Raw genomic sequence first — 26,041 nt, forward strand, 5'->3', positions numbered from 1 at the left:
CTTGATTAAATCTCACCAGATTGAAATGTTGTAAAAATGTTTAAATAACTGTGGCAAATATTAAAAACTTTAAAATCAAGAATTTCTTGATTAAAAAAAAAATCTTAAACAAAATTCACCTTTAAAAACAGAACAAAAGGTTCCTCTTTAAATATAGAATAATAGTTTTACCTATCTTACTTAGGCAAAACTATACAGCATGGGAATTTTATTTATATAAAACATGAAGGTTTCCAATCTTTAGAAATATATCTACTGCCATCGTTAAATACTCAGACTTGGGTGAGTACAGGTGAGTATGTGCCTGAGAGTATGGGTAATTTATTGTGTAAGGGCAATCTTAAATACATTTACTGTCATACTAAATGATCATTTAATTCCACGATACTTGTAATTTTATTACAGTAGAATTGTGATAATGGTCTTTGCAGGATTCTAGTGATCCGACGATGTTGTGTAGAGAAATAGGACATTTGTTTGGACCACCTCCTGTCTAGAATTTGCCATTCAACCATGAGTGGGAACAAAGCGTGTTCTTCCATAATTATAATCTTAAAAGATCACATGATTATTGTGGCACTGTGGCCACATCACTGGTGCAGTGGACCCCGTAGTCTTTCTTTATAGTCTTGAATGGTTAGTGTCTGACAGCGTCTGGCCATGCCAAACTGAACTGGATGACTGTGTTGCACAGACTATCAATCTCTTTGTTAAAGACCTCACTTAACACAGTAATTAAGACTAGCACTTCAATATTATAACAAATAAGCAAAAAAGAGATTAATCTTGAATGATTCATTAATGATCAAATCCAATTCTTGACTTCCAAGTACAATTTATCAGTGTTTTCATGTTTAATCCCCTAATTTTAAAAAACCATTTGCAGTAAACCATTAAAAATAAATAAATAAACGTAAGCCAATTTTCCCCACAGAGTTCTGTTTGGGTTTGGAAAGTATTCTACTTTTATCACAAAATATTGCAAAGGTGAGGATGCTCTCAAGAAATATTACTTGTTAATTTTGAATGCAGTGTATGCATTAGAATATTTGTATTTTACTTATGGAGCATATATCAAAAATTTATGTGCTTTAAAGGGAACCTCTCCTGGTTTTTAAAGCTTGTTATTATGACAAGTTTCTAAGGGAAAAAGGTTTCACCTTCATGCACTCCATTAGCAGAAATTTTTGATGTTATATCAAAGTCATTTCTTCCCTTCTGACTCCAGATAATTGTACTCAAAGTTACAATTATCTGCAATATGCATTATTGGAATTTTTTTTCTATACACTGAAGCTATATACTTCAGTTTAAACAAGGCAAGTGTTTAACTATAAATGGCTAACAGTTTAAAAAAAAAATGTAACAAACATCTGGAGGGAAAAAGTAATGGAAATGAAAGCCTAATGCTTTAACTTCAAAATTAAGTTTCCAGGCTCCTCAATACATTAAAGTTTGAGATCTATGGAAGAAATTCAAAGGGTTTCTGTCAAGCTGGTTGTAGTAAATTTTATTCTGATTTCTTCTCCCCCACTTGATCTTCAAATCATCACTTAAGTTTCCAGATTCCTACAAACTTGGAAAAACAAAAAAGCCCTTGTTGCCTATCGAGAATCCTCACGTTTAACTAACAAATGAAATTACATCACTTTCCTGTGTATCACAATCTCTTTAATAAAAGAAAGACAACTGTCCCCCCAAAATGATAGAGGAAATGCATATTTTTAAATCGACGTACTGCACACACCCCATTACCAAATATAGAGAATCAGCAACCTGAGGAAATAGCTGGGGTTTAAAAGTAATTTTCTAGTCACCAACTGAAGTTAAGCTTCAGCATCTGGTCCTTGGGTCAATTTCTAGGTCAATGTTAGTATTTCCAGAATGATATTTTTTTCTTTAAAAACCATAAATTCATATTGGGGAGTATTTTCCTTCTTGTTAATTTCCTTTCTCATAAAAATATTCTGAAAACAAAACACCTAAACGCATCCCTGCTCCCGCTGATTCCTTCTTTTTTATTATTTGCTCCTTGCTTCTTGTCCTCCAGAAGTACTAGTTGCTTCACTAAGTGACATCTGGATGGAGCATTTCATGTGTGAGGATAACGTTTTTATTATTTTCTGTATTCTTAAGGCTTAGCTCCACTCTCTAAAGCTCTTTGCAGACACTCGCCATTTCTAAATCAGTTATGTGGTGAGCTCCTTTCCTAGACAAATTTGAGAAACGCAAATATTAGAAGTCTAATTTGAACAGACAGGGGACTCACAGAATTCTACAGAGGTTCTGAGAACCCACACATCTCTGTACCTGCATATTGAAGGAAACAGCAGAAAGACTACTTTTCAAGTTGATGAATGACATGTGACAACAAATCTGTACAATTAGAAGAAAGGCTTATAAGCTGAAATCCCTCCCTTAACCAAAGGAGATTTAGAATGTACTTTAATATTATTTATAAGTAATTCTTAAATGATATTTAGCATAGATATACTGAAGACATGAGGATCACCAAAGGTACTGGTTAGTTTGACACACAACTCAGTCACCTCACTCCATATGCAACTACTGGTGGCTATAAGTAATCAGAGTTTAAAAAAAAAAAACTAAACCAAATCCATTGCCATCAAGTCAATTCCAACTCATAGTGACCCTATAGGACAAGTACAACTCTCCCATATGGTTTCCAAGGAGGCTAGTGGATTCGAACTGCCTACCTTTTGGTTAGCAGCCGGGCTCTTAACCACTGTGCCATTCGAGTTTAGGCTGCCACTAATATTGACATGAATGTGTACAATGGAGTTCACCGTAATTTCTATCATTTATTGTGCACTTACTACATACACCATGCCCTCTACTAAGCCCTTTGCATGCATTATCTCACTTAATTCTCCCAACAACCCTCTGATAAATGTACTGTCTTTAGCACCTTTTTTACAGATGAGGAAACCGAACCTTTAAATGGTTATAAAATTTGCTCAAGATTCCAGTTAGCCAAATGAAGGCTAGAATTTGAACCCAAGCCATCTGAATACAGATTCTGAGCTTCAAGCTATATTAAAAACCCAAAACCCGAACCAGTTGCTGAGGTGATTCTGACTCAGGGAGACCCCATGTGTGTCAGAGTAGAACTGTGCTCCATAGCATTTTCAACGGCTAATATTTTGGAAGTACATCTCTAGGCCTTTCTTCCAAAGCGTGTCTGGGTGGACTTGAACTACCACATTTTGGTTAGCAGCAGAGTGGTTACCCGTTTAAACCACCCAAGGGCTCCTAACTATAGGAGAAAAATTAGTTCCCACTTATACCTCTCTCCTTTACCTTTCATCCCTTTCCACACACAAAATATGTGATATTCCAGATTAGCTCATCAAAATAAGAGATCTGAAATCTAATTCAAATTAGGAAAGAAAAAAAAAATAAAGAATAAAGAAAACAGCAGAAGCTCTCTTAACCAAAATCTAGTTAACATATTCACTGGATCACCAGATCAGCCAACCCTCCATTCCCTGGGGAAACAAGGAATGATGTAAATTACTTTCCTATACGTACATATTTTTGATTAATCAACTTTTGGTTAACCTACTAACTACCGATTCCAATCACATCAGACGAGGGGGCTATATCTATTGCATGAAACCATAAGATTCACAGGACATATTTTTAAAAGCAAAAGAACTTTAAGAAATTACAGAAGAACAAAAGGGAAATAACTTAGATTTCAAGCTATGTGCCTAGTAAATCCAATGAGTTCAAAAATATACCTCTAATTCAAGGAAATCAGTGAGAGACACTGTTGGAAAGAACTGAACTCACTATAAAGTACAAGCCCATTTCCTATGGAAAATGCAATAATTTATTTCTTCAGTACAAGCTTTCCAGCAAAGAATGCCATTGAACTGAATGCCCTGCTACAACTGGCTGCATACTCTACCCAACAGAAGATATACAAGTAAAGAGGAAACACGCTGTCTAGAAAAAATATACAATTTCCTTTTACTTCCTCTTCAAAATAGAGCAACTCTTCTTTGGGGACCAAATCAGGGGCTTGTAACAATTCACCACACAATAGTTTCCATTCTCACAGCCAGTGAAAATTAGAACCCATGAGACTCAATGAGGATGGCTCAGCTATTCCCAGAAAGACAAGGGTTTCTGTGGTGGAAGCCTCATCTGGGATTCTTACACAGTATAAACATCAGATGCTTGGAATCCAGATCCCTCAGAATGAGCAAGAACTCATTAAGAAAAAAAAAATTATATATATATCCTTTAATTGCACTATATTTTACTCTAGGTTGGCTGAAACACCATGTGTATGAGAATGAGTAGTGGGCTATAAAGCCATAAAGATAGGTGAGCATAAACTGAGGAGACCCTGAAGTGCCAGGAGGGGCAAGCTGTAATTAATTTAGTCACCAGTTGAGAAGCCATAGAAAATTTCTGAGAAGAACAGTGACATTACTGTAGGGTACCTATAGAGATTAACTGGTGAACATTATAGGATGGCCCAAACCTAGAAAAGATGAAATGTAGAAAGACCAGTTAAGAGGCCACACTTGATGGAGGTTGTTGTGCTGACTTTCATTGCATTTGCTTGCAATTCATTTTATTTCATCTTAGCAACACCACTCTCATGACCTCAAAGAGCTTGCCTATTTTCTATTATGTCGCCCAGTAGAAAGCTTATGCACGTCTTTCTTATTGCTTAGTTCAGTGGCATAGAATGTCCTTGACAGAGTTCTGACGCTTAGAAAGTGGCAGACTTATATCTGACATGCATGCCAATATCAACTTAGTCAACAATGTGCTCACTAGAGTATAAAGAAAGTAGCACTTTTTAACTTCTGAGGCTAAGTCAAAAAAGGCCATGCAGCTTCCTCCTCATTTGCCAGAACACGCTCTCTGGAAGCTCTGAGTGCATGTAAGAAGGCAGGCTACCCTGAGACTGCCAAGCTGGAGAGGTCACGTGTAGGTCCCCTAGTCAACACTCCCTGATGTGCCCAGACTTCCAGCCAATCCTGCAAAAGAGCCAGACCTATCAGTAAAGAAGCCTCCAAATTCTAAAATCCTGGCATTATAGTCATCCTCAGTCATTAGAGTCTTCCCAGCTGAAACTGCAGATATCCTGGAGCAGAGAGACAAGCCTTTCTGCTGTGCCCTGTCCATATTCCTGACCCAAAGAATCTGTGGTTTATGAAGCCGCAATAGATAACTGGAACTGTATATGCAACAAGGGAGGTGATAAACCCACATCTGGAATATGATACTTAGTTCTGGGTGACATATTTCAAAAGATTAAAAAACAAACATGCTCAGAAGAGAATAACAAGAATACTCCTTTATGGGAACAACTAAAAAGACTGGGGATATTCAAGCCAGAAGAGAACAGTCAAAGAAAAGGGTATGTGTTCATTGTCCTCAAGTATCTGAAAGGCTATCATGAGTAAAAGTGAAAATGAAAACAATTCCTTTGTATATTCTCAGTAGGTTTATATAGGGACGTGGAGCCCTGGTGGCACAACAGTTAATCGAAAGGCTGGTGGTTTGAACCTGCCCAGCTACTCCCCTAGAGAAAGACCTGGCGATCTACTCCCATAAAGATTACAGCCTAGAAAACCCTATGGGGCAGTTCTACTCCATCACATGGGGTTGCTATGAGTCAAAAATCGATTTGATGACACCTGACAACAACAGACATAGGGACAGTGAATGGATGCTATAGGGAGTCAGATGAAAGAATTTTCTAATGCTCAGAGCTTCCTAAGAAGAAAGAGGCAGCCTTAAGAGGTAATGGGTTCGCCAATATTAAAGGTAATCACACATGCTGGGTGATCACCACCTGGTGGGTCGGTTTGGAGACAATTCATTAAATGGAGAATTTATTCTATGAAATGACCTTACTCTAAGGTTCTCTGTAACACTGAGATGTTTTTAATCTAAAGATCATCCCCGTTTCCTTGTGCTAGGAAATCTAATCCCAACACATGTTGAGCAGAGGAAAAAAAAACAAGATGAATAAATTAAATGAAAGGCAACACCAAAGTATAAATAGAAAGTGATGCAGAACTCGAGGAGAAAGGAATGGCCAACTTGCAGGAAAATATAATCGAGCATAAGCATAGCAAGAAAGAAACCAAAAAGATGGGGCATGTAGAATAAGCCGAGGGAGAGGGAAAAGGAAACCCAAAAAACCCATCACAGACAATGCTGGGGATAGGGGATCCCCTCGCCTTGCTTGAGAAGTGGTTTCATTCATTTTTAAGACTGTTTTCTCCTCTGTCAGTGTGAGAGACAGACCAGAAGTAGAACATCGGGAGTGCTATCGAGAAAGGGAACGATGTTCAAGCGGTAAAATCAACATCACTCCTCACTGATTGCTAAATTTCTGGCTTCAAAGGATCCAGAATCCCTGTGTCTGTGGGATCAAGCGCATTTGCAAGGATGCAGTTGTTTCTGATGTCAGTGTGCCCAGAAGCGAGAAAAACTGGGGAAAAAAATACCTTGTTTTCTAACAAAGCCAATGTGAAAAAGAAAACACAAACCACCTAGAAAATGAGATGTGTCCAAAGCAAAGCCAGGGAGGAAATGAAAAAAAGAAAATGGTTAAAAAGTTATCTCATACACATTTCATCTGAATTTTATCACCATTTGTAATCAACTTCCAAGGTTTCGTAATACCCTTTAACCTTAGTTACTCAACCCACCGAACAAGTCATCTCATTGTTACTCTATTTGAAGGAAGAGTGGAGACTCCTTTTCATGTTGATAAGAGATAGAAAAGGGAGTCACTCCTAGGAAAGAAAAGTGTTGAGTAAACTCCTGGAGTCTAATGGTAAGAAGTGGTGATAATCTGTCTCTTGCCTTAACCCTTTCAAAGATTCATCAAACAAGAAGTTAGAAATTCATGTCACGGATGAAAATGAAAGCAACTTTTTTTCATTAAATAAAAAAGAAAAAACTCAGAAATTTTTCTTTACAAAACAAAGGATAAAAACCAGAAGCTATATTTTATTACTCACCCATTTCCTAGGTCTGCCTCTTGGCCGTTTTTCTCCAGTGGCTTCTGCTTTCTGCAAAATGAAAAAGGAAGTCATATAGCTCCTACCTGACATTATTTATACATGCTGCACCAAGGGACACATTTCAAGCAACAATGTTCTGGTCTGCAGATGAGGTATAGGGATTTTTTTAACAACCTCTTCCTCCCTTAAGGTTCATCTTTGAGTAGATTGTTCTTCCCCATTTTTTTCACTGCATCATGTAGAGATATAAACCCAAAACTTCGCCCTAAAAGACAGCGAGCTCCTCTGGAATGCATGAAAATGCTTTTAAAAAGCTATTTTGCTTTTACTTTTGGCCATGATTTAAAAAAAAACATAATTCCCACATATCCATAATTACACAAATTAGCATTTTAGAAAGTTAATGTTTCTTAACTGATCAAGATTTTCTTTCCAAGTCTCATAAAGTTACAAAAATTAATAATGATGTATTGCTTTACAATTTACAAAGCACTTCCACCTACAGTGCTAGTCCAAAGCAAGTCTAAATGTTAGAAATACATAAGCATTCTGATTCAAAATAACAAACATTCGCTCACTTCTACCGAACTAATTTCCTGTGCCTTTTCAAAAACAATCACCTGTCAGTCAGTTCACCAACCAAACGAAGACTCTAATGACCTAAAGTAGGGGGAAAAAAAGAAAAGGAAAGGAAAAAAAAAAAAAAACTTGCAGAAATCAATTCCCTGAGATGGAAATTATGGGTGCCTAAAAATAATAATTAATTTTAAAAAGTACATTATTAGTTATAATTCCACACGAAATACTGACCTGACATGAATATGTTTCTAACTATCTTGAGAGTTTGTTCCATTCCTTTACTTGAACAAATTTTTCTGGTATCATAGCTGTTTTTCCCCTTTTGAATCAAATTTTTACATTGTCTACAAAGTAATTAATCTTTTCTCGGTTTTTGTCATCCCTATCCCAACCCAAACACACACCAACACACACCAACACACACACATCACATACACTTATAAAAATGTGTTTATATTTTTTAGGATGAAGAAAATTTAGTACATATTGCTCTGTGCATAAGAATCATTCAAAGGCTATATCAGCACACACACAAAAATAGGTAACCTGAACCAGGATAACTTGTTTTGTGTTTTACTTTTGTCACCTGAGTTAGCAACTAGTAGGTAGTTGATACTAAAACTGTATGTTATAATTTGGCAGTCTATACACTGCCAAATGAGACTGTCCTCTTTCTCTCTGCAATCTGCCTGGTAAAAATAGATACAGATGATAGATGATAGACAGACAAATAGATAAATAAAATAAAATAAGCTACAAGATTTCTTACCAAATAATATCTCCCTGATCTGGCATTACTATCCAGCAAGTCCCATGAATTAACCGAAATTCTCTACAATAGTAACATTACCGGTAACCATTACCACTGAGTCCATTCCAACTAATGGGAACCCTATGTGTGTCAGAGTAGAACTGTGCTCCATAGGCTTCTCAAGGGCTGACTTTTTGGAAGTAGAGAAGTAGACTGCCAGGTCTTTCTTCCAAGGTCCCTCTGGGTAGACTCGAACCACTAACCTTCCAGTTAGAAGCTGAGTTCGTTGTTAACCATTATATCTCATTTACTGAGCATTTAAAATACTAAAGGCACTGGGTTGTCAGTCACATTTGTTACATTTAATCCTTACAACTGTCCTACAAGGTGGAAAAAAAACAAAACAAAACACATTGCCATCCAGTTGATTTGGACTCATAGCTACCCTATAGGACAGAATAGAACTGCCCCATAGAGTTTCCAAGCCTGTATTCTTTATGGAAGCAGACTACCACATCTTTCTTCCACAGAGCGGCTGGTGGGTTTGAACCACAGATCTTTGAGTTAGCAGCTGGGCACTTAACCACTTCGCCACCAGAACTCCTTCCCTATAAGGCAGGCACTGTTATTTCTCTTATTTTGTAAATGAGAAACTGAGTCTTAGACAGGTGAAGTAAATAACTCACCTAAGGTCACACGCAAACCTGGTAAATGGCAGAGCTGGAATTTGAACCCAGTCCTGTTTGACTCTAAAGACTGTGTTCCCACCCTCCTAATAATGCTGTCTCCTCTTTTTATATAAGCATTTTCTACCATAAGAAAATACTTTAGGAAACCAAAATTGTTACTGATTCTGCTAATTTCCCAGAACAGAAGGAAACCTGGTAACCTTTAGGAGCTCTACCAGTGAGGCATCACTAGGGTTGGTGTCACCCATTGTGATAACTCATGGTGTCACCCCTCTCCCCCATGGACCTCCTCCTGTACCACACCATACAGAATTCTTAGAAATATTTTTTGTACTAATGTTACTCAAAAATTGTAATTCCCATATATCACTTCTTCTTTACAGAGTCGCTATGAGTCAGAATCAACTTGATGGCAATGGGTTTGATTTTGGTTTCTGGTCTTCCTTTTATTGGAGCCCTGGTGGTGTAATGGTTATAGAGCTATGGCTGCTAACCAAAAGGTCAGCAGTTCGAATCCACCAGCCACTCCTTGGAGACCCTTTGGGGCAGTTCTACTCTGTCCTATAGGGTCGCTATGAGTCAGAATCGACTCGACGGCAATGAGTTTTCCTTTAATTACTACTTAATTCTCAAAAAAGTGACTGATATAGATTCACAAATACTAATCACGACAATATTGTAGCTAAAACACCAGAAAATTTGACAAAATCAGCAACTATAGAAACCCTGTCCACAACGAAAACAACAGTGCGTATCACTGTAATTGAGTAATAATGACATCTCTGACTGGAGTGTATTAAAAACCTGTTGCCGTCAAGTCCATTCCGACTCATAGCAACCCTACAGGACAGAGTAGAACTGCCCCATCGGGTTTCTGTCTTAGGCTGGGTTCTCTAGAGAAGCAAAACCAGTAAAGCATTTCCAAGGAGCAGCTGGTGGATTTGAACTGCTGACCTTTTGGCTAGCAGCCGAGCTCTTAACCACTTCACCACCGGCACATTAGAAGGTTCAAAAAGTAAATTAGCATAGAGTTTTAGCCTTGTAGGTATACTGATACATGTAAGCTGGGCTTGTGAAAAATGTTTTTGTTGTTATAACTAACTACAGGAATATTTTGATAGACAGTTATTTTGGTGTCACCCCCCGACAGTGTCACCCATGTGGTCCGCACCTCCTGCACCCCATAGTGATGCCACTGAGCCCTACCTAATTGTCAGATTTGGGAACTCTGGAAGTTGCTTTATTATTTTTGAATGACTACACAAAGGAATCCTTTACCGTCAGGGGTGAGTGGTATTGTCTTACCTTCAGTCATTGGGAATGAACTAAATTAAGAGAAAGCCAGGCATGCCAGTGAATCACACTTTCTGTAAGCGTGTTGTCTCAGCGAGAGAAGGGGAAGTGTCCGGAGAGAAACAGATTCTACTTTGGAAAGCTTAGATTTAAATCCTTACCCTGCCATTTTAGCTTTATGACTTTGAGCCAGCCCCTGAAAACCATAACTTGGCTTCATCTGTAACATGGAGATAACTCTGTGGGGAGTCATCAAGGTAGCTGAAAGTGCTCAGGTAAACTAGGTGCTCAATAAATTGTTCTCTTCCTCCTAACATGGTGGAATCCTTAAAGGGAAAGTTTTCCTACAAGTCAACCCAATCTCACAGAGGGTTCAGTCCAAGAAATATTCCATTACACTCATCTGTCACCTTGAGAATGAAGCTTTTAAGAAACTCTTTGGCTAGTACATGGTGAGTTATATGAGTACAAAATTTTTCTAATACAGAGGTAGCATCTGATTTAGTCTTTGGGAGCAACTGTAAGACTGCAGTTTACCCAGTAGTAAATTACACAAACATGTAAGATAGAATCTTTCTTAATGGAAATATGGAAAGGGGGAGCTTGAGGAGATGAGGCCATTGACCCTAAAGGCTAAGGCGCTACACCAGGCCTTTTCTATACAGTTGTTAGGTTTCAGGGGCTATGATGTGATCTGGGTGTATCTGAATCTGTTGTTTTCTAAAAGGGTTTCACCGCATTTCAGAGAAAGTAAATCCTTTAAAGAGAAAAAGCCCTGCAAATAAGATGACTTTTAAATAAACAGCTCATTTACAGAAAAGCTTCTCAAAAATAAAATTTGTACCATTAACTAAAGGGCAAAATACCACGATTATCACTTGGACTTGTTAAAAGCAAACTTGCTCCTTGGTCGTTCAGGACAGTGTTTCATGTAAACTGAAACCCTCTTCTGAGACTACATCTAGAAGAAACACATTAGCTGTGCTGTGTGGCAGCGATCTGGGAGGTTTTCATTGTTCTTTAAAACTCACATTATTTAATCATTCTACTCAAACTCCACAAAGGCTGCAAAACAAGCAAGGATTTAGTCTGTAAACCAGCATAGATTCAAGACTTTTACGTATCTGAAAACACTGGCTTTAAGGTTTTTTTCCTGTGTTTAATGCTCTTGGGGATATTATTTTTCAATAGAAAACAAACAAAACATTTGAGGGGCTTGTTTTGTTTTTAATGTCAATATATGCAATACTGTGGAAGTGTATATTTGGTTTTCCTTTGCCAGAGTAGAATCTGGTTCTATACTACAAACTCATGTATAATGGAGACGTAACTAGTTCTAAGTATTTATTCCTTATGGGGGGGTGGAGGAGGGATACAGAGGTTAAGAATTCCTGCACTTCTAAGAACCAGGGCTTCAAACCGGTTCATTCTGGTTCAACCCCCTGCTGAGAATTTGCATTTCTAATAGTTCCCAGGCGATGCTAATGCTGCGGCTAGGGACCAATTCTGAGAACCACTAGTACAGTGGTGGTTCTCAAAACTTATTATATAAGCATCACCTGGAAATCTTGTTAAAATGTAGATTCCAATTCAGTATATCTGGGATGGAAATGCAAATTCTAAGCACGGGTTCAAACTGGAACAAACCAGTTCGAAGCCCTGATGAGAATTGAAATTTCAGACTATTACCACGACTATTACGCTAATGTTTGCAACTATCATAAATCTTGTCTAAAAGTCTGTTATTTCTTCCTTGGTTCTTTCAATCATATTTTTGCTTTTTTTAAAAAAGTGCAGATTCAGAACCGTATATTTAATTTTATAATATGCTTTTAAAGCAAGTTCATGAGGGTTGGGAGGAGTGTGAAATGGAAATGTAATTATTTCTTTCTCTAAGAAGTTCTGATAGTTCAGCTCTTAAATGTACTCCACACTAAAAAAAAATTAAGAAACAAAATTAATTCATCCAGCAAATATAGCTCTTGAAATTGGAAACAGTGCCTAGCATCGTGCCTGGTGCACTGAGGTGCTCAATACCTATTTGTTGAACGAAGGAAGGAAAAAAAGTATATTGTGTGTGTGCATGTCTTATTTCTCTCTTGTCACCAGAGTTCTAGAGCTTGGTAGGACTTCAGAAAACATGTAGTCTAAGTCTTTCATTTAACAAATCAGAAAACTTCTGGATGTGCTATAATCCCAAAAGGATAGCCCTATGGATTATCTGGGGGGCCACAGTCTGTGGGTCCTGGTTGCAGTGGGCACATATTTCCAATCCCTTTATAAGCTTGTAGAGAGCTGCCCCCCAAAGATTTCTCAAAAAGTACTTTCCAACATGTCTTTCAGATTATTGGAGGTAACATAAATCTAGCTTTTAGCAAATATTTTACAAAATATTTCACAGCACATAGTACTGGAAAGAGTATAAGCTTTAGAATCAGAGTTGGATTCAAACTCAGATGCCCCCGTTCAGTGGATGTTTAACTTTAGACATGTCCGTTTACATCTCTAATCAGAGTTTTCTCATTTGTGAAGCGAAGACCATAATGCCTACCTCTAAGAATTAAAGGAGCAAATACACATGTAAAGTGCCTGGCAAAAACGACAACATTTAGTAGTCACTCAAATGTAATTTCTTCCCTCCCTCCTTCATTATAAAACGATACCCTTAAAACAAATACCTCACAATTCTGTAAGTGTCCACATTGATTTTCAGAGCTTTATCTTACTTAAGTAAGGCAGCTATTAACTTCCCCTGTTTCACAAACGGGAGGTTAAGCGACCTGGCCACATTCATAAGTGGTGGAAATGAGACCCAATCTGATTTCAAGGCAATAAAGGATCTGTTCTTTTTGGAGATATTCCTATATAAAATAAAATATCCATGGGAAAAGACAAAAAGAGCTTCTAGGGTAGAAATCAAATGATTTAGTTAAAAGTAAAACATTCCCAAGTTTCCTATGAAGACACAGAAAAGACCTGAGATTGGGAACCAAGAGAATAATTCACTTCTAACTTTCGGGTCAAATTTAGATAGCTATTAATTTTTTGCTATTCTAAACAATCTCATCATATTTTATATGTACTTTGATGATGCATGAAAACCAGAATTCCCCCAACCCTAATCAATCAGTGGATCTGCGCGCGCGCACACACACACACACACACACACACACACACACACAAAGTGCTAGAAAAATATTTGGTGTGGTGGTGCCCTGTTTTGTTCTCATGTCTCTTGATTTTTGTTAAGACTAAGACCTGCTGGACTTAAGAAGGTATGGAGCAGACTATCCAAAGTCTATATAAAGTCACTTTTTTTTTTCAGTTGCTCTTGGTAAATATAGACAGAATATTGGGCACTGGCCTCAAAATCAACTGGCCTAATCAATCAGACTAAGTATTGGGTAAATTCTCATTCTACCTTGTTGCTAATCCAGTTCTGTAAGTTTCCAAACTTTAAATGCAATCATTTTCAGTCTTAAAATACGTTACAAGTTTGCTATCACAGTATATTTTCCAGTAGGTAAAATAAGAAAATTCCATCATCCATGAACTACAGTTCATGCTCACTTTATGCAAGGAAGCCCTTACTGTCAACTTCCATGTCATTATTATGCACAGACCTGTCTTCATCTATACAAACACGTTAAAACCAAGATAAAAAAAATAGGAATGGTTACCATTTTCAAAGTTTAAGGCTATTCTCCTTTAAAACTCCTCTGTACCTCTTTGGTAATAAGAAAAATCTATAGCAATGATACAGCAGTCCACAGGGTTACTTTCTGAACAAACAGGGTCGCTATGAGTTGGAATCGACTCGACAGCACCCAACAACATCCTGGAGAAAAGAATGGAGAAAGAGTATGACTGCACTGCTGTTGTTAGCTGCCCTGCAGTCAGCCACCGACACATGGTAACCCCATGCACAACTGAAAGAAATGCTGCCCAGTCCTGCGCCATCCCCATTTTGGGTTGCAGATTGGACCATTGTGATCCATAGGGTTTTCACTGGCTGATTTTCAGAAGCAGATTGCTAGGCTTTTCTTTCTAGCCTGTCTTAGTCTGGAAGCTCTGCTAAAGCCTGTTCAGCATCATAGCAACACGCAAGCCTCCAACGACAGAGAGGTGGTAGCTGTGCGTGAAGTGCATTGGCTGGGAATCAAACCCTAGTCTTGCACACAGAAAGCAAGTAATCCACCACTGAACCACCAGTGTCTCATGACCACACTGTTGCTGTGTGTGTGCTATCAAGTTGATTTCGACTTATAGCGATCCTATAGGACAGAGTAGAACTGCTCCATACATAGGGTTTCCCAGGCTGTAATCTTTACAGGAGCAGATCGCCACATCTTTTCTCCCGAGGAGCAGCTGGTGGGTTCAAACTGCCACCAACCTTTTGCTTATCAGCCAAGTGCTTAACCATTGCACCAGCAGGGCTCCTTATGACTGTACTACCCCTGGTTAAATCAAATAGAAGATGCCATACATAATTGTTAAGTGTATTGCAGCAATATAAATAAATAGCTAAAACAGGTTTAGTTCTCCATTCACCTTTTTTCTACTGGTTGATAGAACAGCGATTTATAATGAACAACTTCAGAATCCAGGACAGTGAAATCCATTGCTCCGTCCTTGTAACAAGCTATGTAGTTCCCAGGTAAGCTCTAGAAACTAAGAAAGTCAACCAACAAGACAGGACAGGTTTAAATGACTTAACTGACATATAATCCTCTTCACTATCCATCTAGCCTCCAGAAAGAACTGAAATGCAATAGAATACCAATCTGATATATTCTATCTCCTTAGCAAAATGATCTGTTGAGTCTGTGAGATAAAAATATCCCAGAATATAGGTCAGTCAAAGTATTGGGGAGCTTTCAATGAAAGATTTCAGATGATCATTTCCAGAGAATGAGAACTTGAAATAAAGTTACTTAATACAGAAATTCAAATGTATCTGAATCTCTCATATTTGGATCATCTTTGCTAACCCAAAGGCACTGCCAGGCGGGAGTTACTGATGCATTAAGACTCTGTCCTCCCTGGCAAAGTGAAGTAAAAAAATGATCCAATATCTAGGTAATTCAGCCTAAAACTTCAAGATAATAGAGAAAACAGTTGGGCTTTACTTAATTCCACCTGCCTGACTTCATTGTATACTCAGCACCCTGAATCCCACAGTGGAACCTGTCCCTAGAAACAGAGAAATCAAACTACATCGTATTTGTAAATGTAATAACCACGGGCCAGAACTGTATGACAATTCCCAATGCCATCTTTCCCTGACTTACCTGTTATGATACCTTTGGTTACCTCTACAATTGGGCCCATTACCTTCTGAAGAAAATCCTGTCCCTCACTTAACATCTGTGCTCTAAGATTTTTCTGAAATGGTGAGCAAAACCCACATCCTAAAATATCTGTGACTGGTGTTAGTAATAATTTATGAAAATCAACCACATATCTGGGAGTGGAAATGATGAGAAGCAGTATAAGTCTGCTTTAATATTCAATTAATATTAGGCTTTCTCCATACCGGCAAATTGAAGAGAGATATTAAATATTTATCCTCAACACATTAAAGTATCCACCACTCATCTGTCAGTTTGTCTTACTGTGGTGACTCATGTGTTGCCGTGATGCTGGAAGCTATCCTACCAATATTTCAAATACCAACAGGGTCATCCATGGTGGACAGGTTTCAGCAAAGCTTCTAGACTAAGACAGACAAGAATCTCCTTCTAAAAAATTGGCCAGAGAAAACTTATAAATAGCAGTGGAACGTTGTCTGATATAGTAACAGAAGATGAACCCCTCAGGTTGGAAGGCACTCAAAATACAACTGGGGAAGAGCCACCTCCCAAAGTAGAACAAACCCATTGCCATCGAGTCGATTCTGACTCATAGCGACCCTGTAGGACAGAGTACAACTTCCCTATAGGATTTCAAAGGGGCAGCTGGTAGATTTGTACTGCTGGCCTGACCTTTTGATTAGCAGCCAAATGCTTAACCACTGCACCACCAGGGTCCCCCTCAAAGTAGAGTCAACCTTAACGACATGGATGAAGTAAAGCTTTCGGGACCTTCATCTGCTGATGTGGCATGACTCAAAATAAGAAGAAAACAGCTGCAAACATCCATTAATAATGGGAATGTGGAATCTATGAAGTATGATTTAGGAAAACTGGCAGCTGTCAAAAATGAAATGGAACGCTTGAAGAAAGATATTCTAGGCATTAATGAGCTGAAATGGACTGGTATTAGCCATTTTGAATCAGACAATCACATACTCTACTATGCAGGGAATGACAAATTGAAGAGGAATGGCATCGCATTCATCAGTAAGAACAATTCAAGACCTATCCTGAAGTACAATGCCATCAGTGATAGGATAATATCCATAAACCTAAAGGCAGGCCAGTTAATACGACTATTATTCAAATTTACACACCAACCCCTAATGCCAAAGATGAAGAAATTGAAGACTTTTACCAATGTCTGCAGTCTGAAATTGATCAAACACGCAATAAAGATGCACTGATAATTACTGGTGATTGGAATGCAAAAGTTGGAAACGAAGAAGGATCAGTAGTTGGAAAATATGGCTTCGGTGATAGAAACAATGCCAGAGATCACATGATAGAATTCTGCAACCAACAAACGAATCATTGGAAATACCTTTTTTCAACAACATGGATGGCAAGTATACATGTGGACCTCATCAGATGGAATACACAGGATTCAAGCTGACTACATATGTGGAAAGGGAAAATTGAGAAGCTCAATAGCATCAGTCAGAACAAATCCAGGGGCCAACTGCCGAAAAGACGATCAATTCCTCTTATGCAAGTTCAAGCTGAAGCTGAAGAAAATAGATTTGATGCATTGAACACTAATGACTGAAGACCAGATGAGTTGTGGGATGACATCAAGGACATCATAAATGATAGGAAAGAAAGAAAAGACCAAAATGGATGTCAGAAGAGACTCTGAAACTTGCTCTTGAATGTAGAGTAGCTAAAGCAAATGAAAGAAATGATGAAATAAAGAGCTGAACAGAAAATTTCAAAGGGTGGCTCGAGAAGACTAAGTATTATGATGAAATATGCAAAGACCTGGAGATAGAAAACCAAAAGGGAAGAACACACTGGGCATTTCTCAAGCTGATAGAATGGAAGAGAAAATCGAAGCCTCAAGTTGCAATACTGAAGGATTCTATGCGCAAAATATTGAACGACCCAGGAAGCATCAAAAGAAGATGGAAGGAATACACAGTCACCGTACAAAAAAGAATTTGTCAATATTCAATCATTTCAGGAGGTAGCATGGGATAAAAAACCAGTGGTACTGAAGGAAGAAGTTTAAGCTACACTGAAGGCATTGGCGAAAACCAAGGCTCCAGGAATTGAGGGAATACCAGTTGAGATATTTCAACAAAGAAATGCAATGCTGGCAGTATTTCCAACAGAAATTTGGAAGACAGTGACCTGGCCAACTGACTGGAAGAGATCAATATTTGTGCCCATTCCAAAGAAACTGATCCAACAGAGTGTGGAAATTATCAGACAATATCATTAATATCACACACTAGTAAAATTTTGCTGAAGATAATTAAAAAATGGTTGCAACAGTACATTGACAGGGAACTGCCAGAAATTCAAGCCAGATTCAGAAGAGGACATGGAACCAGGGATATCATTGCTGATGTCAGATGGATCGTGGCTGAAAGCAGAGAATACAAGAAAGATGTTTTCCTGTGTTTTATTGACTATGCAAAGGCATTCGACTGTATGGATCATAACAAATTATGAATAACATTTCAAAGAATGAGAATTCCAGAACACTTAATTGTGCTCATAAGGAACCTGTACATAGACAGTCATTTGAACAGAACCAGGGGACACTACATGGTTTAAAATAAGAAAAGGTGTGTGTCAGGGTTCTTTCCTTTCACCAGAGTTACTCAACCTGTATGCTAAGTAAATAATCCCAGAAGCTGGACTATATGAAGAATGCAGCATTAGGATTGGAGGAAGATTCATTAACAACCTGCAGTGTGGAGATGACATGACCTTGCTTGCTGAAAGTGAAGAGGACTTGATGCACTTACTGATGGAAGATCAAAGACTAAAGCCTTCAGTATGGATTATGTCTCAATATAAAGAAAAGAAAAATCCTCACAACTGGACCAACAGGCAACATCATGATAAACAGAGAAAACACTGAAGTTGTGAACTACTTCATTTTACTTGGATCAATAATCAATGCCCATGGAAGCAGCAGTCAAGAAATCAAACGATGTATTGCATTGGGCAAATCTGATGCGAAAGTCCTCTTTAAAGTGTTAAAAAGCAAAGATGTCACCTTGAAGACTAAGGTTCACCTGACCCAAGCCATGGTATTTTTAATGGCCTTATATGCATGGGAAAACTGGACAATCAATAAGGAACACCGAAGAAGTGATTCATTTGAATTATGGTGTTGGCAAAGAATATAGAATATACCATGAACTGCCAGAAGAACAAACAAATCTGTCTTGGAAGAAGTATAGCCAGAATGCTCCTTAGCAGTGAGGATGGCAAGATTTCGTCTCACTTACTTTAGACATGTTATCAGGAGGGACCAGTCCCTGGAGAAGGACATCTTGGTAAAGTAGAGGGTCAGCAAAAAAGAGGAAGACCCTCAATGAGATGGATTGACACAGTGACTGCGGCAATGGGCTCGAACGACAATTGTGAAGATGGTGCAGAACCAGGCAGTGTTTCTTTCTATTGTACATAGGGTTGCTGAGTCAGAACCGACTCAAAGCCAACCAACAACAACAGCAACACATCAAAGTATATATACTTTACTGAGATGAAATTTTTGTTCTGCACTTTGCTCTCTGGGTCAGGCTATTACATTTAAAGTGAAAAGAAAGTTAAAGCAAATCTATGACATTATGAAGTATAGCTATCACACCACAGATCTTTTTTTTTTTTTAATATCCAATTCTCTTCTATGAAAATTTTATTCAACCTCAGGGGGAAAAATGTTTTCCTTAAAGCACTTCAGTGAGAATTGGCTTGAGACTTAAAGATGAATTTGACTTTGACCTTAAACACTGAAGAATTAGTGACAATCTCTCCAGTATTCTCTATGATTAAAAAGCAACAACAAAATCCCTAAACTAAACATAAAGAAGATTCTTTCTTCTCTCCAAACAAAGGAAATGTTGTGAAAATACAAAGTATCTCCATCTAGTGCAAACATGAGAGGAAACCAAAGGAGGAAATTAAGAGAGAAGTGGTCACAGGTATATCTCAAACTAAAAACAAAACAAAAACTCTAAATAAAAGGGTAAAGAAACACACATGCACATTGTTTGTTCAAGAAGACATTGACTTCTGATTACTTCTCTTTTACTAAGGTAATAATACGAAACAGGTGCAGGGACAAATTTTGAGCCCTCAGATTAGAGTTCTTGGGAATGACTAGAATTAGCAAACAATGGTCACCCATAGGAATGTATTTTAACGGAATATAAGTAGATTAAAGAATAAGTATCTTCTCTTCCAAAGTCCAAAGCATGACAAGTTGTGTTTTTATAAATTTATTTGTTTGATATATTACACAAATCAATTTTCTATTGAAGGTGGCCTGAAATGAAAGTGATTGCTAAGTTTGTAGTGGTCCAGTTAGTCTTGTAGAATTCTGCATGCACTGTTAAGTTTCACATTGCTAATTTTCTAACCAGCAGTTTTGTTTTCAAATGCCCCAAGGCCAGTTCCTGAGTCCAAACACAAACTTTGCAAGTGAAAAACTCCAAGCAGGAAGAAATTTTAAACACACATCATCATCAAGATCCCAGTGTACATTGTATGCGCTCGAATTTTAGAGTGTCTTTTCTCCTATACTTACCAGTTTTTGTAATATATTTTTCATTGCAATGAGGCTCAGTTTGCAGGACAACATCCAGTTGATTAATCATAGGAGTCTTCTCATATCTACAGTGGTCAGTCCAGTAGAGTATGTTTATCTTATATGTTATGAGCTATATAACTTTTTCTAAAACAGTTGCATTTAAAAATCTTAACAAATATATGTTTTATTAGAATACAAATATATGTTTGGTAAACAAATGTATGTTTGATAATTATGTTCACATTGGGTAGTAGCAAACTCAGTAAATACTGATTTGAGAATGAAAATACCTTAAGTTTACACATGCCGTGAACAATTGATCAATGTCATTCATTATTTTGCAAAGTACTATCTTCTCCAAATGAAGAATAATTTATGAAACTGAAGGAAAATAGTAGTCATATTATGGACAAATATGTTTATTCACTTTTATTTGAAGGTGGACCTTTATAACAGAACTGTATGAAATAATTATGTCTGGAAGCAGTGTAAAATTAAGATTTGAGGGAAGGTCTTCTCCTTTAGGAAAAAGAAAATTTACCTCTGTTTTGCAAATTGTAATGATGTACACATACACATGAAACATTATCAGAAAGATGAGTAACCTAGTAGGGTATAGGGCCATTTGTAAATGCCTGTCACTAAAGTAACTAAAAACAAATCAAACTTTCCTTGGGAATAGATAAAAGTTTCTGCTATTGTGCTTTAGGTGGTAAATTAGGCATAGGTCCCAGCTTTTCTTTTGTCAATAAAGATTTTGTTAATAAATGGTAAACTTTCCAAAATAAGGAGAAGGTGATAGGAGCTCCTCTTTTTCTTCTCATTCAAAAATGTAACCCAATGAAATTTGGAAGGTAATTCATTTTCCATTTTTTATATTAAATTTTAAATAATTTATGATGAGATGTAAAGATGTCTCCTGGGAGATGCTATAATGATGTACTTTTCAAAATAATTACATCATAACTTAAATGTTTGTTAGCTACCTACCAAGATATTCCTTTGCCTCCTCATTAGAGTAAAATTAAGTTAGGTAAATCCCACACTTATGTAACACAAACTCCTCTGTAAAGTTAGTCCCTTATAGTTAATTTAATAGACCAGCTAAAATGTAAGAAATAGCAAGTACTCATATTAAGAATACCAGATTACATACTGTTACTTTTAAATGCAAGGTAACTTAAAGATACTTTAAAGTTTATTGACTAAATGTGATTCGCAACAAATCTACATTCTAAGAATCAGTAAAATTTAAATAAATTGAAACTCTCCTTGCACTCTGTTCAAACTGTTAAAACAGACAAAAACTTGTAGTTACCCCCTAAATAACTTTATCTGCATCCTAGTTGCTATGGTAGTTGATAACACTGAAAGGTGTTACTTATTAAATGGTTAGTGCCCACAGTTCCACAGAAAACCATACAAAACATTAATTTCAGTAAGAGCAGGATATAGCCCTTTTCAATGAATACTGTACGTACTGTATTCAAATCTACTGAAAGATATATCAAAGTTACTTCTAATTTTTGAATCTTGGTTTTCAACTACTATTCAAATCTAAAAATAGAATACAGAATCTTGATTCCTGATTTATTTATATAGCTAAAAAAATGACTTTTATATTCATCTTCACTTCCCTATACATGCATTGGCTCTAAGGTATTTCCTCTATGTTAGTTCAAATACCACCAACACAAACTACTTTAAGCTGCAACTTAAATTTTATTAAGAAAGACACTGAATGTTACACTTGACTGGGTTCTATCCTACCCAACAATACACATTAAATAAGTCAAATATTTGTTAAAAACTTCTCATCGTCCAATTTAGAGCATTTCTTTATCATTTGGTGCAAAGGCTTTTTGAGAGATTATCAAATATTTTCTAAAACAAACAGTATGCTTTATCATCACATTTAAAGTCATAAAATTGATGAAATTTTTTCCAAGATCCCACAATTATATTTACTTCTAACTATCATCTATTTGGCAAAGTACCTAACTGTAATAGGGGAATTTGGTTTGCGGTAGTCATGTAAATAAGCACAAAGTAAATTAATCTTTATTATTTTTCAGAGGAAAATGCAAAAACTTCACCACCAGGCAAAATCTTCAATTTTGATTCCTTTTTAACTATTTCACAACCGGTATAAATCTTAATTATGTCATCTTCTACCCCTCCTTCCACCCCCACCCCATCCCCATTTTAAGTTTCATATTATTTGGTGATGGTTTGTTTGTTTAAAAACAACACTAAGTGTCTTCATGGGCTTTTCATGCTAAGCATCTGTTTAGAAAAATGGTTAACTCCTAACTAACTAACGTAGGTATTTGAGTCTTGGGTTCAGAAATTGGGACAAATCCTTAGATGTGGATCTAGAATAGGGAAATTACAGGAGGTTCGTATGGTAGTTGGTAATGTTAGTAGAGTATGACTTGAGAAATCTCACCTTTTGAGCTGCTTTAGAGGGACTCTTGTTTTTGCTGCCTTTAGGTCTTCCCCTGGGTCTCTTAGGAGAGGGCTCACCAGTTGGCTCCTAATTGTAAGGGGGGAAAAAAATGCTGTTGTTGCAAAACGTATGAGAGAAATTGACCCTACTTTCCAGCTATATTTTCTGCATATACTGCTCCATAGAGCTGTTGGACCACATTCAGTTCAAGCATAAGTGGATGATGATGATGATGATACAAGAGTTTACAGAAATGGGGGGAAAAAACTATACTACTAATCCAAGAGTTCACAGAGGAAATTCAACTTTGCATATGAAAACCAAATTCCTTTTCGACACTAAAAAGGTAACAAAGGCCTATAAGGTTGCATGTTCTAGGAAGAAAGTCATGCATTTTTAAGGTGTAAAGTTTGCACGATTATGCATTTGAAAAGTCAGAAATAATAAGCATTTTCCACAAATACCACTATCCATTGTACTAACATTTTAAACAACAGAAATACGAAGCTAACATAAATATTTCAACAATCTTCCATACTGAAAAACTGATTTTTTAAAAATATCTCTGTATACCTTCATTCTAAGTTGATTGAAACTCAATCGACACATTCAGAGAAATACTGGAGCAATTATCCAAGTTCTTCAGCTCAAAATAACTCCATTTCACCTAAAATCTCCAAATAAGTATGGTAAATCTGTGGTAGGAGGTTTTGCTTGAATTATCTAGATAATTGCTTCAATTCTCCACTTCCTCTTGGAGATACAGGCATGGTCTCCAGTTTAAATACCTTTTGATAAAAATTAACATATTTTCTCTAAAACTTTCCTTTGAAAAACTCTTATGAGGGTCGACTGGAGAAAACTAAAGGGCAAAATAGTGAGGTGGAATCGAAGTGTCTGGGAAGGAGAAACTAAATCAACAGGTTTAGCAAACCTTTAAATGGTTCCGATGCCAGGCGTTAGATACTCAAGTAGTTAAGAGAATGTGATGATTAATATTCCAGATACTAAATATTTATCCAGTGAATTGTCAATTCACATTTCATTCAGATTCGGTGATTAAATGAGACTAATTAACTTGAAACGTCTGTAAGTCTTCAATGAAAATTCACATCCCATTTAGAGAATGTGGAAAAGGTTCCCTGAGAGCTTCTGTGGGACCACCAGAGCCAGTGGGCACATCCGGAGCAAACACATCGGAGACAAATTTTTCTTTCTTTGTGAACTCTGCCTTAACTAAAAGGTAAAACCTCCAATCACCTCCAGACCCCACAGCATTTTCTTCTGAAAATTTTTTTTTTTTTTGGGTGGCGGGGGGAGCAATTAGTAGAGTTTGAGAGAGCTGGGTGGCGGGTAGGAAACAAGAGGGGGAGGGCAGAGACTTCCTGGGAGGTGTAAAACAGGATCCTAACGCTGTATTAAGTGTCGCTTGGCAGAGCGGGAAAACTCATGGGCCTCTAGATTGGCTTGTTTCCTTTGATGATTTCAAAAAGGTACAACCCTCTCAGTTTTTCTAAAACGCACTGGCAAGCAAACATTGTTCAATTTCCCCCAGTTTGCTCTCGGGCAGCTTTGGGACTCTTTAGGATTATTTTCTAATCGGTCTATTTGCTATGAAGGAAGCAATTTAAGGCGAAGAACGAAGGAGAAGTTTTAAAGCCCGCGGAAACGGAGTTCAAATGTTCTCAATAGACACATCCCGCTCCAACCCTGTCCGCTGATGCTTGGAAATTGCAGCAAACAAAACCCCCGCCTTGGGCGCTGCCCGCAGCTCTGCAAGCGCCGGCTGCACGCTTAATTGGTTGCATCCGCAGACAAAACCCTCCACCCTGCGGGGTCCCGGGCGCCCCTCGATCGTCCCCTCCCAATCCCAGCCACTCGCACTGGAGAAGCACAATTAATGTCTGCAGCTCTGAGGCGCGGAATCCAGGGACGAATGGGGGACGGGGCGCCTGACAAGGAAATGACCCTAGCTACTGTGCACCCTTTTGGACACCCCTTCTATTGCGCCCTTGGCCAAGTGAATTAACTCCGCCGCGCGGGGACCGGGTCCCCTGAAGTCTCTTGCCGGGGCCACCTCGGCAGCGGCTGTTCTGTGGATCGGCCGCCGCGCCACATTTAAAGAGCCCTCAGAGGACCCGGCGGTCCGGTCCCCACGCGTTCTTTGTCGGGAAGGCGCGAGTCTCGGGCCACCCGGGAGCTTGGGGAGGCCTCCAAGGGGGTGGCTGCGGCGCGCCAGCCCCCGGCCCGCAAGAAGCGCAGAGAGGCTGAAGAAAGAGCCTCTGGCCCCAGGACTCCAGCCCCTCCAGTCCAGATCCGCCGGCGCGCTTCTCTCCTCGTGCACCCCCTTCCTCCCTTGCAATTTCAAATGCGGCTCGGAAAGCGCGGGCAAGTCCTGGTTTGTTGGAACCCAGCCGCTTCCAGTCCCCTGGACACATTGCGCCACTCAGGGCCGGGCACAATAGCGAAAGTCCGAGGACACGCTTCGCCGGATCCCACCTCCCCCACAGGCCACCGGCCGTGACTCCCACCTCCCGGCCGGGAGCGGCGCGGGCGCCCGGGGCTCCGCTGCGCATTCGCGCCCGGGACTCCGCAGTCCCCTCCCCCCGCCCCGGCCACCCGGCAGCGTGTGGCTGCGTCTAGGCTCCAGCGCTCGGGTATCCGCGTGTCTACAGGCCGGCGCGGGTCCCTCGCAGGGGGAGCGGAGGTGCGCAGGTGCCCCCACCCCGCCCGCGTACTGACTTGCTGCTGCTTCCTGGGTCGGCCCCGTCCTCTCTTCTGAGGCGCCGGGGCGGCAGGTTGTCCCTGGGCTGAAGTGGACGGCTGCCCGGCGCCTTCACCTCGTGCGCTCATCCTGCCTTCCGCCGCTGCCGCCTCTACCGCCGCTGCAACCGCTTCGCCTCAGCAGCCCCAAAATTTGCCCAGCACCTTTCGGGAGATTGGGTGATATGGGCTGGAGGATGAGGCAGGGTGAGGCAAGAGCTGGCGTGCGGCGAGGGCTGCTGCTGCTTATGCTGCCGCTGCTGCCACCATCAACACCGGACGTCCAGCGGCTGCCAAAAAGAGAGAAGAGGGGAGGAGGAGGAGAGAAGAAGGCGCTGCTGGTGGTGGTGGCGGCGACGGCGGCGGCGGTGGGTGGGTGCCGGAGGTAGAGGTGGTGGTGGAGGTAGAGGTTGCGAACGAGGAGGAAGGCAAAGGAAAATGAAAACAGGGTTTGGAGTTGGAGAGACTCCTCTCTGCTTTTGGGATCAGGAGTCGCGGGCACCGGGAGCACTTCGGAAGCGGATTGGAAAGGGAAGAGACTTGGAGTGAATTGTGTCCCTTGAAACGTTAGGCGGGGAAAGAATTCCTC

General features: G+C 39.1%; 1 protein-coding gene across 1 annotated transcript; it reads right to left on the reverse strand.

Moving 5' to 3' along the window:
• Positions 1-7,004: 7,004 nt before the first annotated feature.
• HMGA2 (high mobility group AT-hook 2) lies at positions 7,005-25,567 on the reverse strand. Its single transcript, XM_023736088.1, has 3 exons — positions 25,432-25,567; positions 22,690-22,776; positions 7,005-7,073 (listed from the first exon to the last, which is right to left on the reverse strand). The coding sequence occupies exons 1-3, from the start codon at positions 25,540-25,542 to the stop codon at positions 7,005-7,007; spliced, it is 267 nt and encodes an 88-aa protein (XP_023591856.1). The 5' UTR covers positions 25,543-25,567.
• Positions 25,568-26,041: the final 474 nt, after the last annotated feature.

Source organism: Trichechus manatus, unplaced genomic scaffold (assembly GCF_000243295.1).
Source record: "Trichechus manatus latirostris isolate Lorelei unplaced genomic scaffold, TriManLat1.0 scaffold00086, whole genome shotgun sequence".
NCBI lineage: Eukaryota > Metazoa > Chordata > Mammalia > Sirenia > Trichechidae > Trichechus > Trichechus manatus.